The 14,867-nt window shown below is 36.7% G+C and overlaps 4 protein-coding genes across 6 annotated transcripts; 1 reads left to right on the forward strand and 3 right to left on the reverse strand.

The window, feature by feature from the left end:
• Nucleotides 1-3,234: 3,234 nt before the first annotated feature.
• On the forward strand, nucleotides 3,235-5,318 carry LOC106333663 (proline--tRNA ligase-like). 3 transcript variants are annotated; one of them, XM_013772081.1, is made up of 9 exons: nucleotides 3,235-3,713; nucleotides 3,816-3,872; nucleotides 3,984-4,046; nucleotides 4,128-4,184; nucleotides 4,277-4,340; nucleotides 4,427-4,677; nucleotides 4,760-4,865; nucleotides 4,967-4,981; nucleotides 5,060-5,318. In XM_013772081.1, exons 1-6 carry the CDS (start codon nucleotides 3,498-3,500, stop codon nucleotides 4,468-4,470), a joined length of 501 nt encoding a protein of 166 aa, XP_013627535.1. In that variant the 5' UTR covers nucleotides 3,235-3,497; the 3' UTR covers nucleotides 4,471-4,677; nucleotides 4,760-4,865; nucleotides 4,967-4,981; nucleotides 5,060-5,318. The 3 variants fall into 3 exon arrangements, with proteins under 3 accessions (XP_013627535.1, XP_013627534.1, XP_013627533.1); XM_013772080.1 differs by having other exon boundaries at nucleotides 4,427-4,499; nucleotides 4,589-4,677; nucleotides 4,760-4,981; XM_013772079.1 differs by having other exon boundaries at nucleotides 4,760-4,981.
• A 718-nt stretch (nucleotides 5,319-6,036) lies between these two features.
• On the reverse strand, nucleotides 6,037-7,400 carry LOC106332287 (RING-box protein 1a). Its single transcript, XM_013770759.1, has 4 exons — nucleotides 7,158-7,400; nucleotides 6,987-7,037; nucleotides 6,833-6,892; nucleotides 6,037-6,316 (listed from the first exon to the last, which is right to left on the reverse strand). The coding sequence occupies exons 1-4, from the start codon at nucleotides 7,291-7,293 to the stop codon at nucleotides 6,207-6,209; spliced, it is 357 nt and encodes a 118-aa protein (XP_013626213.1). The 5' UTR covers nucleotides 7,294-7,400; the 3' UTR covers nucleotides 6,037-6,206.
• A 1,394-nt stretch (nucleotides 7,401-8,794) lies between these two features.
• Nucleotides 8,795-12,219, reverse strand: LOC106331436. Its single transcript, XM_013769791.1, has 14 exons — nucleotides 11,875-12,219; nucleotides 11,694-11,781; nucleotides 11,442-11,550; nucleotides 11,279-11,328; nucleotides 11,105-11,171; nucleotides 10,942-11,014; nucleotides 10,807-10,862; nucleotides 10,208-10,301; nucleotides 10,040-10,124; nucleotides 9,831-9,893; nucleotides 9,686-9,745; nucleotides 9,432-9,524; nucleotides 9,182-9,244; nucleotides 8,795-9,007 (listed from the first exon to the last, which is right to left on the reverse strand). The coding sequence occupies exons 1-14, from the start codon at nucleotides 11,931-11,933 to the stop codon at nucleotides 8,918-8,920; spliced, it is 1,050 nt and encodes a 349-aa protein (XP_013625245.1). The 5' UTR covers nucleotides 11,934-12,219; the 3' UTR covers nucleotides 8,795-8,917.
• Nucleotides 12,220-12,481: 262 nt separating this feature from the next.
• LOC106332818 (ribosomal RNA processing protein 1 homolog) lies at nucleotides 12,482-14,248 on the reverse strand. The gene has a single exon (XM_013771310.1). The coding sequence runs from the start codon at nucleotides 14,202-14,204 to the stop codon at nucleotides 12,669-12,671; it is 1,536 nt and encodes a 511-aa protein (XP_013626764.1). The 5' UTR covers nucleotides 14,205-14,248; the 3' UTR covers nucleotides 12,482-12,668.
• Nucleotides 14,249-14,867: the final 619 nt, after the last annotated feature.

The raw sequence follows: 14,867 nt of genomic DNA on the forward strand, positions 1-14,867 counted from the left end.
AAGAGAAGAAGAAGAGAGAAAAAGATATTTTATTATATTGTGTATTGAGGTCACTTGTCTTTAAATACTTGTACCCAGATCCACAATTAAATTAAGGAAACTATTCTCTCCTTCTTTCTCTTACATTTTGAGATCTACTTTCTCTCTCTCTATGTTCTTCATTCTCCATAAATAAATTCTCAATAATTCTCTTATTCTAACATGTATGAAGCAATTGTGTATTTTGAAAACCGGTTTATTATCTAAATTGAAAAATTTATCAGTTTGGTTGGTTGGTAGTCGTATGGTAGTTGTCTATTACCCCAATACGATTGGGTGTGGATAGATAATTTTCTAAATACCCCAAGGACCAACTTCTTGTGGGATTATGCGGCAACCAACTACAGATAAGAAGCCATTCATTACATAAACAACATTCTCAAGCTCAGGTTCTTGGTAAACCCAAACACCAACTAGAGGCTTCATCACCTCTACAAGAAACCGACAAAGAGCCTTGTAAGAAGAGACACCAATTTGCCATTGCACTATTTCAGCACGTGATGGCATTATTGCTGATCAGACGGGGATTGATGACTTTGATACCCAACTTTCAATGGAAGTGAAAGTCAGAGTTTTTTGGGATTTCTATACGTGCCCACTCCCAAACGGTTATGATTTATCCAAATTTTGGACAGTTCTTTGTCGGCTTTTACTAACCATGAACTCCAAGTATGTGCCTGACGAGGAGGAGATGTATCTTGTTGGAAACATGGATACGCTGAGTGTTCTAGATGCACTTACAGAGCTCTGAGATCAAGGTTTTCAGGTGATAGATGCCGTCAACATAAATCCACTTTGCGATAGCCATAACCCCCTTAATTTGGACTACATTGACGACAACAAACGCTATCATGTTGGTTACAAAATGCAAAAATTGGCCTCGGAGTTGGTTCTGAGGAGTTTGATGCTAAGAGAACACTCAGTACGAGATGTTGTTCTTATTACAAGTGATTATCACTTCTTACTTCCAATCCAATACTTACAAGACGAGTTTTGGTGTAATGTGATGGTGGTCAAGGATAAGGATAAGGATGCAGATCCTGGTTTACCATCTAGAGTGATTTGGGATGATGCTCTTGTGGAAGATGCATGAATGCAAGGGGAGGAATTAAAGAAGATGGAGGAAATATAGAAGCTTTAATTGTCGAGTGTGTGTCTGTTTTAAGCGTATTTAGACATTGAGTATTTGATAATATTGTAACATAACCTCTTAATGACTTGATCTTGCTCTACGTCTATTGGATCATAGAAATGTGTAAATCTTCCTCTAAAAAGATTAGAGCAGTTCAACACCAAATGGTAAGTGATTTTCCAATAACATATTGTACTATATCATTGATATTCTTAGTGTACGCCCAACTCCCTCTGATCTTAACCAATTTACAAGATGTACCGAAAGAGCAAAACTGGCAGACGGTTGAAGAAATAAGGGAAGTATATGCAAAAGCATGGTCTTAATTTTGCTGCCAATGCGGTAGAGGAGCCTGAGGAGAGGTGGGCAACTCGTGTGCTCCGCTTCTTCTGATTTCCTTACGAAGAACTCATTGATGAAGAACCACTAGCAACAAGCTCAAAGATATTGCAGGTAACAAAGACCTCAGAGAACAAGGAAATACCCCTTCTGGCCATGTTAGAACATTCTCGCCTGCCTGATATGGATCCCTCACGAAAAGTTAACATAGATGTAAAGATGATGAAAGTCGCATAGAGAAAAAGAAGGGAATAAAAAAAAATATTTACGGATGGTGTCGCCAACTTTAAACCGGTTGTGTGAAGCCCATTGGTTAAACATATCTCCATGAGTCTTGTTAGAATTTGGTACGACCCAACCATCTTCTCCTCCAACTTTAAGTTTAGTGCTTGAAACACATGAAAATATAAAAAATGAAACTAGAATGGTAACAAGAGTGCTCTTCTTAGATGGAGCCATTTGTTGTTTTTGGATTGATATATTACTTGGAAATCAAAGTTACGGGGATTGATTTTTGTTTTCTGAGGGTCTCTGTGCTCCTTTTGGCTTTGTGAATAATGCTCTGGGGGGTTAGGAGTTTAAAAAGAGTGAGAGACATCGAGGTCTGTTAGTCTTGTCCACTTCTTGAGGGATAACTAATGTATTTGACTACGTGATGGCATGGGATGCTAAGTTCTTGGAGAGAGGAGACATTGTCACTGCATGTTTGCTGATCAGACGGAGATTGATGACTTTGATACCCAACTTTCTGAGACTAAAAGGTATGCACTTGCCCTTCTTTTATCGCCTTCTTGGTGTTAGTATTTGTTGCTTGCTTGAATCATCTTCTCGCATTGCCATGTGACTAAGTTTGTAAAGCTGTTCTGGTGTAGTATACTGTTTCATAACTGTAATGCTTGGTCCTCAAGATAACAAGGAAACCTGGTTTTTTTTTGTACACCAGGAATCTTGGTCTTAAAAAAGAAAAAAAAAGGAAAAAAAAAGTATTTAAAAAAAAAATTAAAAGTATCATTATAGTTTACTTTTAACATTTTAAGATTAAAAAGAAAAGGAAATCTGCATTTAAGTTGTATAAAAGCGACTACTCCAACGAATAGAACCACCAACCTAAGAGCATCCTATGTCTCTTACATAGGTTTCTTAGTGTAATTGAGATTTTTTTTTTTTTTTTAAATGTAATAACTATAGAATATGTCTCTTAATTAAGCACTGGAAGAGCCCGGGACCAGTACCCATCTTTACTTGTGTACGAGGCTGAAGAGTTTTGCAATCTTGTTGCAAATGAAAGATTTTTAAAAAACGTCTCGAGAGTTCGGGACCAGTACCCATCTTATAGATCTTATAGAGTGTGCTACCTCACAAATAACTTAATTAAAAAGAGTCCTTGGTAAAGGCAGACACACACACTTTAGGTCAAAACGCTTTGTTGTTTCTCTTATTCATTTCAATTTCTTTTACTATGTTTTATTTAATAAAAAATTTGTAATTTTAATAGAAATTATTTAATCATTTTTTTTTTAAACTCTTAAATAAGAGATTTGCAATGGAGAACATAAATGATGGAATCTATTAAAAAAGTCTTTTAACACATATTTATTGCTTAAAAATATTAAAAATAAATAAGAGACGCTAATTGAGGCTAATTGGGTAATGATACTCTAAGTCTTAAAAGTCTTAAGATAAACGTTTTCTTCTTTCTCAATCAGAGGGAGAGAGAGCTTATTTATACAAAGTTTAGATTTTTCTTGAACTAACATGTCGAAGTCATCGGTCGCAGTAGTTCGCACTCTATGGTTGAGAAAACCCTAGAAGTTCCTGGAAAAGAAGCAGAAGCCTCTGTTTTTCAGGTGAGAGAAAAGCATAAAGAGATGAAGAAAGGGACTTCGTCTTGGAATCTCTGCAAAGAAAGACGACGACTTTCCGAGTTGGTATTCTCAGGTTTGCAGATTCGGTGAATTGATAACCCTCTCCGATACAAAAGGACTCTATGTTCCCAGAGCCATCAGCAACAAAAATCTGGAACATTCTAAGAAGTAATATGGATGCAGAGCTGGGTGGCGTGGAGGAAAAGAAATTCCCCATGTTAATAAAACGTGATTCCCTCGAGAAGGAGAAGGACCACATCGGAGGGTTTAAGCCAGAGGTTGCTTGGGTCACAAGAGCTGGTGAACCAGCGAGACCATCATCTACCCTTACGTCCAACGTTCTTTCTTTTCTTTAACTAGTGTGACTGTACTCTTATTACAGACATACTGTAATAATTATTGATTCTTACAATCTAATTTGACTTATTATTTAATTATAGACGCATGGTGTTCGAGCTGGGCAACAAAGTGCTAAGCATGCTATTGGTTTCATAGAGGTATATAATATCCTCCAGAATCATGTAATGTAGAGGCTTGTTTCTTCTTACTGTAAACTCGTTGTTGATTTGGTTTTGTAATTTTGTAATATTATATATATATAACTACAGGCGATTATGCTTATTGGAAGAGAAGAAGGTGTTAAAGGTTATTGGAAAGGAAACTTGCCTCAGGTACTCGAGCAATCTCTTTACATAAAAGGCTGTGTGTAATTTAGTGGGATTTGATTGCTCAAAATCTTCTGAATATACCAGGTGATACGGATTGTGCCTTATAGCGCGGTCCAGTTGTTTGCATATGAAGCATACAAGGCAATCATCTTATTCTGGTTTTCATTTCACAATTTTAAAAAACCAGTCTAATCACTGTGCACATTTATATTCTTAATTCGGAAACTCTTTAGGGGAGAAGACGGTCAATTGTCTGTTCTTGGGGCTGGTGCTTGTGCTGGCATGACCTCTACTCTGGTAACTAGTGTTGTTTATCTACTTCATCTAGTCTCACGAAAAATCTTAAATACCTTTTATGTTTTTTTTTTTTTTTTTAATTGCAGATTACATATCCTTTAGATGTGCTGAGATTGAGGTTAGCTGTTGAACCGGGGTGGGTATCGAACCATGTCCCAGGTATGTTAATTGGAATATATAGACCATAAACTCTAAAGCTCCATAAATTCTTCAAATTAAAAAGCGCAAGTTGCCACATGCTGAGGGAGGAAGGACTTGCATCATTGTACAACGGTCTGGGTCCTTGGCTTTTAAGTATAGCTCCTTACATTGGCCTCAATTTCTGCGTCTTTGATCTGTAAGTCTGCTGCTAACTGTTAAGTCCTTTACCTCCCTGAAGATGTGGTTTGTTTTACATTATTGATACACTCTGCATGCAGGGTAGCCATTGCTACGGGTACTTGCTATCCGTTGGATACCATTAGAAGACGGATGCAATTGAATTGAAGGGTAATCCTTATAAATCCGTGTTTGACGCCTTGTCAGGTATAATAAAAGACATCCTTATCTGCTGATTAATAAGATTAGTTTTGGCCTTTTGGAGTGATTGGATTGTACCGTGGGTTTGTCCCGAATGCCCTGAAAAGCATGCCAAACAGCAGGTACGTAGAGTTTCTTTTAAGGTATATATATAGACTTGTGCTTTCTCATCTTTGTTTTGTTTTAATGTGATTTCTCAGTATAAAGCTGACAACATTTGATATCGTGAAGCAGCGAGTGAGAAGGAGTAGCAAAAAATAGCGGATGATAATCGCAAGACCTGAAGCTCTTTTTTACCCCCCGTAATCCTATCATCTTTTCTTTGTTGAATGTTTTTGTGGTAGACATGATTTTTGAATTGAATCATGAAAGCTCACGCAGAGAGTTGAGAAGAGTAGTTCATGTAATGTATGGTAATAAATGTTTTGTGTCGAATAATTTTTCGGTTTACCAAATAAAAACCGGTTTGGTGGGGATTCGAAACTCTCTCAATTGCTTGTGCTTACGTTTAATTTGTCGGTTAACCAAATAAAACCGGTTTGATGGGGATTCGAAGGACCTCTGAATCAAATAATCTTTCTTTGTCGTCAGTCATGCACGATTGCCGTTGCCTCTTCACATTCCCCGAACTCGAACAGGGGCATCCTGTAAGCTGAAACGACGGCGTGTGGAGGAGCACTTGCGGTGCCGCTGTGCTCAGTCAGAAGAAGAAGCCACCGAGGTGAACATTTTTAGATTCTCGAGAGTGGAGTTTTGACTGGTTTGCTCTTGTCATTTTACGGCTGAAGGAGTAGTTTCGATTGTGGTGGAGAGATACGGAAATGGAACTTCGAAAAGGTCCGCCTTCATGCTATCAGCATCCAGCTGCAAATCTTTCGTTCATACTAGTATTAATCAAGAATTCACGTCGGATAATCATCAACTGGCAGACTGAACGTACTAATTTTAATTTGAAATAGGCCGTGGCTAGAGGACTGAGACTTGTTAGTAAAAGTGGGGGCATGACTTGGTTTAGTAGTAGTACCCATTCTATACGAGTTTGTTTTTCTTTAACAGCAGATGATGAAAGTCTTAAGCAAGACTTAGTGGAAGTTGGAACTACTCAAGTGCACCTACTACATCTGACCACTAAAACTTCAATGGCAGGGACTACATAATTTTAGAATTTTTTTAGATATTACCGAAGTAAAACGAATAATAGATTCAGTGAAAGTAAATCTCTGTCTTCACACAGCAAGGTGAAAAAACAGAAAAGGAAAACAAGAAGTCTGAGCAATCTTAGTATCTCAAATGCCGCAGCGAAGTCAACATGATATCTTTATATATTAGACACAATTGATGGCACGATTAGTGACCATATTTCTGGAACTCCCACTCACTGTTATCCAATGGACAAACTTGACGAGTCTTTAACCATCTGCTGATGCAGTGAAAGTGGAAGGCGTGATTGCAAACCCCTATACAAGAGCAAACAATGGTTAGTCTTTTAGTTACGGAACGCACTAACTTTATGTATATCAACTTTGAGTTGCACATTGAACATATCTCCTTATAGAAACTCGCTAGTCTCTCTACAAGAGAACAAAAAGGTTTCTATCTACTTTTCCAGCTAACAAGATTCACCAACTGATTATATTACATGGAGAAATTGAGACATAGATATATAATGCAAGTGAAATTTCGTCTTAGTATATGATTCATCATTCAATCATAGAGAATCACAGGTACAAAACCTCTGCAAGAGATTGAAAGCATTGCAAAACAACAACTACAATTTAAATCTTTTTTTATTAAGATCTTAAATTACATAAATCTAATCAACTCACTAAACATGTAACTCAATGTCATAGGCAATCTTAAGATACTAAAGATTGATTCACACACAGATCACCAAGTTTGTTTTTAGTTCAATCAAGGTTTCAAAGATTTGCGGCAATCAAGAGAGACTAGTAGAAGAAGAAACAAGAACTCACCCCAAGCAACAGTGCATTCCTCACTCGTAGCGCTGGCCTGATTAGCCTGGCATTCAATACCTACAAACACACAAGAACGATCTTAACCTAAAACCATTCAACAATCTCCTGATTTACAACCGTTACAAACTCCTTTTGAATCGATTAGACTTACAGAGATCCATGATGTGGTTTCTGCAGATGGCGCAATTGTCAACAACGATATCTGCCAACCACAACAACAAACATCAATCAATCAATCAATCAAACCTTAACCTAACCAAAAACGAAAATATCGAAGCGCATATTCAATCAGATAGTACAAAAGAGGATTGCTCGTGATTACCCCAAGCCCAGAGAGCCACCGCGCTCCACTTCTTAACTTCGAATCTCTTGGCCTTCTTGCTCGACGAAGAAGCGGCAACGGAGCTGGAGGATTCGCCAGCAGGGATCATGTTTACGTCGGAATCTAGGGAAGCCATATCGATTGATTGATCTCTCAGGAAACGAAAACCCTAATAAAAGTCGATGCGAGACGATCGAAAGAAAATAATTGAAACTCTCTGATGATATATGTTATAAAGAGGTATATATATAAGAGAGCCTTGGGCTATTATATGGAGGGTTCCTTTATTTCCTTAATCCGTATTTCTTTTGTTTTCTCCCCAATTGAATATAAATATATTCAATTTTTCCTCCTCTCTTATCTTTTTAATTGGTAAAATAAATAATGTAAAAATCTGAACTCAGTAAATATGTATATCTTTTAAAAAATATTTACATATATGTTCTATTAAAACACCAACATGACCAATTGATTCAAGGTTAAGATGCCCAACTACTTATTTTTATGTTTTTTACTTTCGAAACTAAAATATAACTTCTTATTAATAATGTAACTGCACGTAACATTCTGATTTTAAAGTTTAAAAAAGTAACTTCCTATTTCATGTAAAGAAAAAAAAAACATATTTCTCTATTTTTTGGGTAATGGACAATTTAACCACATATTACTTCTAATATCAACATTGATTATATTTAAATTTCATCCTGCTTTTTGACAGTTTTTATACAGGCCTAATAATATATATATATATATAACTTATATTAAATTTTTGAAACAAGAAGTAAAAGAAAACAAGCAGTTTATATAATTTTATAGCAAACAAGAAGTCAAAGAGTGGTTATATAATTTTTATAGATTAATTATCTTTAACATATAAGAAAAAATTACAAAAAAATGTTATCAAGAAATGGGTATACGAGCATATGATTTCAAAGAAACAAACGTGTTTCAGATCAACTTTTAAATTGCTATTATTTTATAAAATAAGTTATTATTAAGATTTATACACAAATATGATAACAAATATAACACAAGTATGATTACAAAAAAAACACAAATATAAAAATTAATTTAAAAAAAAAACTAAAACAAAAAATATACTCATCCTTTAAAAAAAAAATTAAAAGGCGGTTCATAATCTAGTTTGACGTTAAAATGGAAAATTATACTTTTTACATATTTGGTCTTTCAAAAAAAATATTTTACATATTTATCAATCTTTTTGTTATTAATTGAGAAAAAAACAAAAATAGCACTAAATCAAGTTTTTGTTCCCAAACTAGCACTCAAGGTTAAAAGTCACAAAAATAGCACTTAATGTTTTATCAAAAGTCACAAACTTAGGGTTTAGAGTTAAATGGTGGGGTTTAGGATTTAGGGTTTAGGGTTTAGGGTTTAGAATTTAGGGTTTAGAGTTTAGTGTTTAGGGTTTAGAGTTGAGAAATGAGGTTTTAGAGATAAGATTTCAAATTTTGAAAATAAAAAAAATTAAAATTTTCAATAGATAAACTTAGAAAGGTGCTATTTTGGTCATTTTAGTTTTTGAGTGCTATTTTTGTGATATAATCTTAGAAATGTGCTATTTTGGAGATTTGTCCTTATTAATTTTTGAAATTTCATGAATCAAATATTTCAAGAATGTGCATCAAAGATATCTTATAAAACAATGTCACAAATATAATTGTCTACAAACCAATGCTTCATGAGTCAATATATAGTAGCTATATGCTGTATATATGCTAAACCCCCAACGACCTTGTTCATTGCATCTGCCTTTGCTCTCTCAGACCCGAAACTTTCTTCCGCAGTTCAACATTTGTTATCCTCTCCACCTCCAGCGCTCGTTCAAGCTTTACACAAATCCCATTTAATTTGTAAAAGAATTTCTCATACAAAATTATTTGGATTCGAAAATTTAGAACGAGAATTATTTTGAAGACGGTTCCATACTAAACTACTTGATATTAGACTCTCACAAACCATATGCATTACTAAAACACTATAGAAAGAAGAGACGATTGTACCTTTGCAGCACGCATACTCCATTCTCCCAGAATAGCTCTTAACCTCTCATTCTCTGCTACATACTGTTTCAGCAAAGACAGTGAGTTTCTCTTTTGAGCATTTTTGTCAAAACAAATAAAAACTTCCAGAAATGTGTAACCCTGGCAAGTTGCTCGGTCTAAAAAGATTCATGGAAAAGCAGTCTGTGATGGCGATGATTCAAGTATGTTCTGTTCTCATAAGTTCTTATGTCAAGAGATAGATTCGTACCTGATTATTGGTATTCCGGACGTGCTGTATCTCTCTATCCCTCTCGGAGATCAAAGATCGAGCAAGGTTGAGTTCTGAATGGAGTTGATCCACCTACAGCACATAACGTTTTCATTTATTAGTATCCGCCCTCATTCAAATATGCTAATAAAAAGAGTAGCCTTGAAATGCCAATCAACTATCTTCCACCAAGTTTGTAAGAAATATTAACCATGTGACTTTGCAAGTGTCTCGTTTTGTTAAGCGAGCTTTACCTCAGCAGAAAGTGTCCGTAATTCTTGATCACGAGTTGCCACAAGGTGTGCCAGATCAACCTGAAAGTTCGACACGTTAATTGCAACATCAAAAACACGGAGGGTATAAAACAATTCGTCAGTTTGTAACGGAGCAAGTTCAAACCTGGGGCGTGCTAGTACCATTGGACTCTTCATATTTGCTTAAGGACTCCTGTAAACGTAGAATCTGAATGCATACACAAAAAAGGTCAGAAAACTCACTCTAGCAAAAACATGGGATTATTCAGAAAATTAGGGTATATGAAGAATTATAGAGAGCTTCAAGATTCAGAAATGAAAAGTATGCATGACAAACAATTCATGTATTCTCACCTCTTCACTGAGATAATGGAGATTCTCGCGCTGATATTGCAGTAGAGCCATCTGCTGATCAGACAGGCGACCTGCTTCATGGTATCTGTTTTTCAAGCAAAACAAAACTAAGTAAGACTTATTTTCATGAACACAAGGCTTAAGATTCCAGTGTGATTGTGAAAATACCTCAATCCTTCCAAAGCAGCTGGTTGGAGAGGAGAATATAATGAATTCAAGACATCGGGCTGAGAGTTCACAGAGTTATACTGGCGAACATAACCTACCAGTATTACATACAGATGAGAAGAGCTGCATAATAAACTAGCTATAGAGTCTCTTAGTAAAGAAAAACAAGTGGCAGAATAATGTAACAAAATATGCCAAAAGAATGCATAATGCTCTAGCAATGCGAACACAGAAAAAGTTCTGATATTGAAACCCAGAACAGCAATTCTCAAAGGAACTTCAATTATCTCCTGATGTTCAACCACAAACTATAGGCAGTTGTAAGAATTGCACACATATAAATACATATATATGATCACAGAATGTAGACAATTCGATGGTGATTTAGCATGCATATGATCGCAAAAGAGTACACATGAAAAATACAAACTGAATTTATATCTGCACTTGGCAATCATTGCAAGAAAAATCAGGACGAAGAAATCATCTAGGCATAATAGCTGAATAGATTTGGCAGTATATTGCTCTAGTTGAGGTACTAAATTAATGCTGAATGCATGCCAAAATTATAAGAATGGTTTTCTGGATCTTATTCTTACCAACAAATACAATCATAAACGAAGCAGCCGAAATTGCTTCAACGGACATGATAAACCTGGAACAATAAAGTACTCGTCAGCGTTTTGGACCTTGCCATAACTAAAGTTAATGTAGTCAAAAAGAATGCTGCAGACCTCTGCACAGTTAGAATGGGAAGAACGCTGACATATGGTCTCCACACCATGAAAAGCAGCATAGATGCAGTTCCTAGAAACAGAATGGAGTTATTTTTATTGAGGGTAAGAAATAGATATATGCCAAAAATATAGGATTCGAAAAAGCATCACTAAAGATTACCATACGCCATGATGGCAAAAGGCAGACGAACTACATGTTTCAGTTTCTGACTGAAGCTGTAATAGCCCTGCAATAGAAAGTTCTTTTCAGAAGGTCTTAATATGAAATGACAACAGCTACACTAGAGAATATCAACCTAATGTCTACATCGCTAGCAAAATAAATAAATGTTACCTGCAAGCGTATTTTCTGGACCTGATTGACGAAATATTGCTGAAACATACCTGTTGCAAAAAAAAAAAACGTGTGATATTTTATACATATTACATATGCTGCAGAAAGAAAATACTAAACAAAGCTTTGTAGTGATAAGCTGAAGTGGTGTGTTGAGGGTTACCTGTTAACATCAAAAGAGCAACATTGGAGCTGCAAAGCAGAGATGGGATAAGAGACTGTACAGGCTGAAGTATCAACGGTGCTCCTGCTGCTAAAACAGCATAACCTGCCTACATAGTAACAAAAAAAAAAGTAAATATATAAAGTCAGACACTCATGTTTCTTATTATCTCCCAAAAAAGGAAGTTAAAAAAAAACTCAGTGTTCAGAAAAAAAAAGTATCATTCATTAGTTTTAGTTTGGAAGCACTTGCCAAGATGATAAGGTAAATGCAGCTTCCAACAAGACTTCTAGATTCTCGATGACCGAACAGAGGAGCTTCGTGGAGTATATCAAGGAACCTATAACCACAAGGAAATTTCGCTGAATCCTCCTCGATAAACATTTGAAAAAAATGTCAAAGCTCGAACACATTAACAATCGAAAAAGGTTACAGAGCATTGTCTTCCTCGGTCGTCGGATTGAAAGAAGGAGCGCGTCTGTGGTTCGTCATTTCTAGTATTGTGCTTCTTTTTGCTTCTCTCTCGTTAACTGTAATCACCTATACTTGTAGTGAGAGAAAGAGAGAGAGAGAAGTGGGGGGGGGAGGTTTGCTTGAAATTAGGGTTGAATCATATTCCTTTCCCCAATCTGGAGATTTGATTTGAGAGATGTGAAGGGTAAGCGTATGAATTAGAAGAGCTTCGGTGTGAAAGCTTCTCTTCCTCGCTGGAACATGGTCGTGGATTGGAATGTTTGGTATGCGCACTTTGATTTCAACTCGCTGAACGACCAGTCAATCACGAGGATGATACGTTTTTTTTATTTTCGTTAATTTATCATGGCTTTTGGGCTTTTGATTCTATAATCTAGTGGGCCCGAATGTTAATGTCACTAAACATATATAGCCCAATCTTATCCGCAAAACAAACCCATTGAATAAATCGTCATCTCTACTGAATCTAAAGTTTGCTGATCATGTTGTCGAGGTGAGTTGCAAAGTACCAACCGAGACGAGTGAGTACAACCTCACAAGGTGGACAATCTTACCTAATGCTCGGTTTCTTCATCTTATTGGTAAAGGTAAATGACATGATCGGTCTTTGATGAGAAATGAGAAAGAATAAAAAAAATGTTGGCGGCATAAACTTAATACTGTAGTTAGGACTATATCAAAACTGAAAGAAAAGCAAGCAGTCAAAGCAACAAGTAACTCAAACACTCCATTTTCATGGCGACAGTTGCTTCTTCAAATTCTTGATCGTCTTTTCACTACTTTACGGGTGCTGGGTTTCACTTTCTTCTTCGTCTTCCTACTCTGACAAAACTCCCTCACTGGACCCGCCGGGATTCCTTTCTTCAGAGCACTTCCTCTTGGTGTAGCAGACGGAGGCAACCTCAAGTATTTTGGTGGTATAGGGCAATGTGGCTTCCACACCACATTGTTCTTTAATGAGAATCTTACTCTCTTTGAGCTCTCCTCACTACTCGGCCCGGGCAAGCCACTCTCTGCTGCATCTCTGTTACCTTGCCCTACAACACCTTTGTCCTCTCTTTTCCTCTTCTTGCTCTTTTTGGCTACTGAAACAGGTTCTGCTTCTTCACAGACACTTGCAACCTCATCTTTCACTGGTCCCATCTCGGATGCAATCTTCTCAAACTCCTGTTGAAGATCCGATATCATAGCCTCCTGACAAGAGGTATCTTTCTTACCATGATTGACAGCATCAGCATCCTTCTTAGACTTTGAACATTTCTTCAAACCATTCTTCTTCTTAGACACAGAAACAGCATTTAACCCATCTCCTTCTATAGGAACCAGTTCAGGCACTTGATCCTCACACCGACGAGACCCTTCCATAACAGAAACTTCAATACCAGAAGCCAACACATCCTTCCCCAACTGCAAGAACTCCTTATGAAGCGCAAAAATCACTTTCCTATTCCCCTGACAGCAATCAGGAGAAGACCCCATCTCATAAAACCTCTTCCCAAACTCCATAGACAACGCCACAGACCCCAAAACCACCACATCATCCTCCTCCTCCTCACACACTCCACCATCACCCCCACACTTCTTAACCTCAACCAGCCTCTTCCCATTCTTCAACAACTCATCAAACAAACAACTCTTAATCTTCCCCACCAAAACCTTATCATCCACCACACCCATAACAACCACAAACGGAGCAAAAACAACCTCCGAAACCTCCTTCCTCAACGGAAGAAACGGTCTAACCTCCTCAACAAAAGCACACGCCACGTGGTAACTAACACCACTCCCATTAAACCTGTCACCGGCGAAAAACGTCCCGTCGAACAAAACCCCCATCAAACGGCGCGTGAGCTCCAAATCACACGCGCTACCGTCCATAATCTCGAAGAATCCGTTCAAAAACCTGCGGATCAAGAGGTAGAACTTGTCCAGCCTGAGGCGATCGATGCGTGACCACTCGCGTCGCATTGTGAAAAGGAAGACGGCGAAGTAGTGGAGGGAGAGAGGGAGAGGGAGGGATTGTAACGCGGCGGCGAGGCGATCGATGAGCTCGGATTGGTAGAGAGACTTGTCCGCGTGCCATAGGCAGTAGAAGAGGCCTTGCCATAGCTTCTTCATGGATTCGTCGGGGATTGAGGTTTGCTCCGGGAGCCATGTGCGGAGGACTGTTCGGAGTGATCTGTCGCGGATGGTTTGCTTGCAGGAAGCGAGGTTTTTTATTAGTGATTTGCATTGTTCTTCGATTGGGAGTGATGGTTGTGGCGGCGAGAGTTGGTTACGTTTCACCATTGCTACCGGAAGAAGAAGGTACGTTACGGCGGGAGAGGACGTTAAGAAGGGTTTAGGGTTTAGGCTCTCTTTCTTTCTTTCATTTTGTTTACATTTTGTAACCTTGATTTTTTTAAAAAAATAGATATAATGGACATATTCTTACAAAGTCATGTTACGTTTAATCTATAATTTTATCATTCAAATTTTAAGCCTACCAGAAATTTTTATTGGACTATCAATAATTGGATTAAAAAAATAGATGATCCATTGGATTTATAGATAATATAATTTAATATTGTAATACTATACCTACATATGTTAAATATTTAAATTTTTGTCGATGTTAACTTTTAAAATTATAAAGATTTTTTTTAAATAACAAAAATCATATTATCTAACAATGATTAATCTTTACTACCTTAAACCAATATAAACAAAATTTTAAACTATATAGCTTATTTTAAAAATCAAACAAAAACTAAATGTTTAATTATTTACTCGATAATATAAATCTTTGAAGCGAAAAATTTAATTTTTTAATAACTTTCTAAATTTGTAAAATATTACAATATCTTTGAATATGACAATAAAGCAATATTTTACTAATCTTTATATATATAGTTACGATTTTAATAATGAAATAATAATCCGAAAATATATATATAGAAGAAGATACAAATA

Source organism: Brassica oleracea, chromosome C3 (assembly GCF_000695525.1).
Source record: "Brassica oleracea var. oleracea cultivar TO1000 chromosome C3, BOL, whole genome shotgun sequence".
Lineage (NCBI taxonomy): Eukaryota > Viridiplantae > Streptophyta > Magnoliopsida > Brassicales > Brassicaceae > Brassica > Brassica oleracea.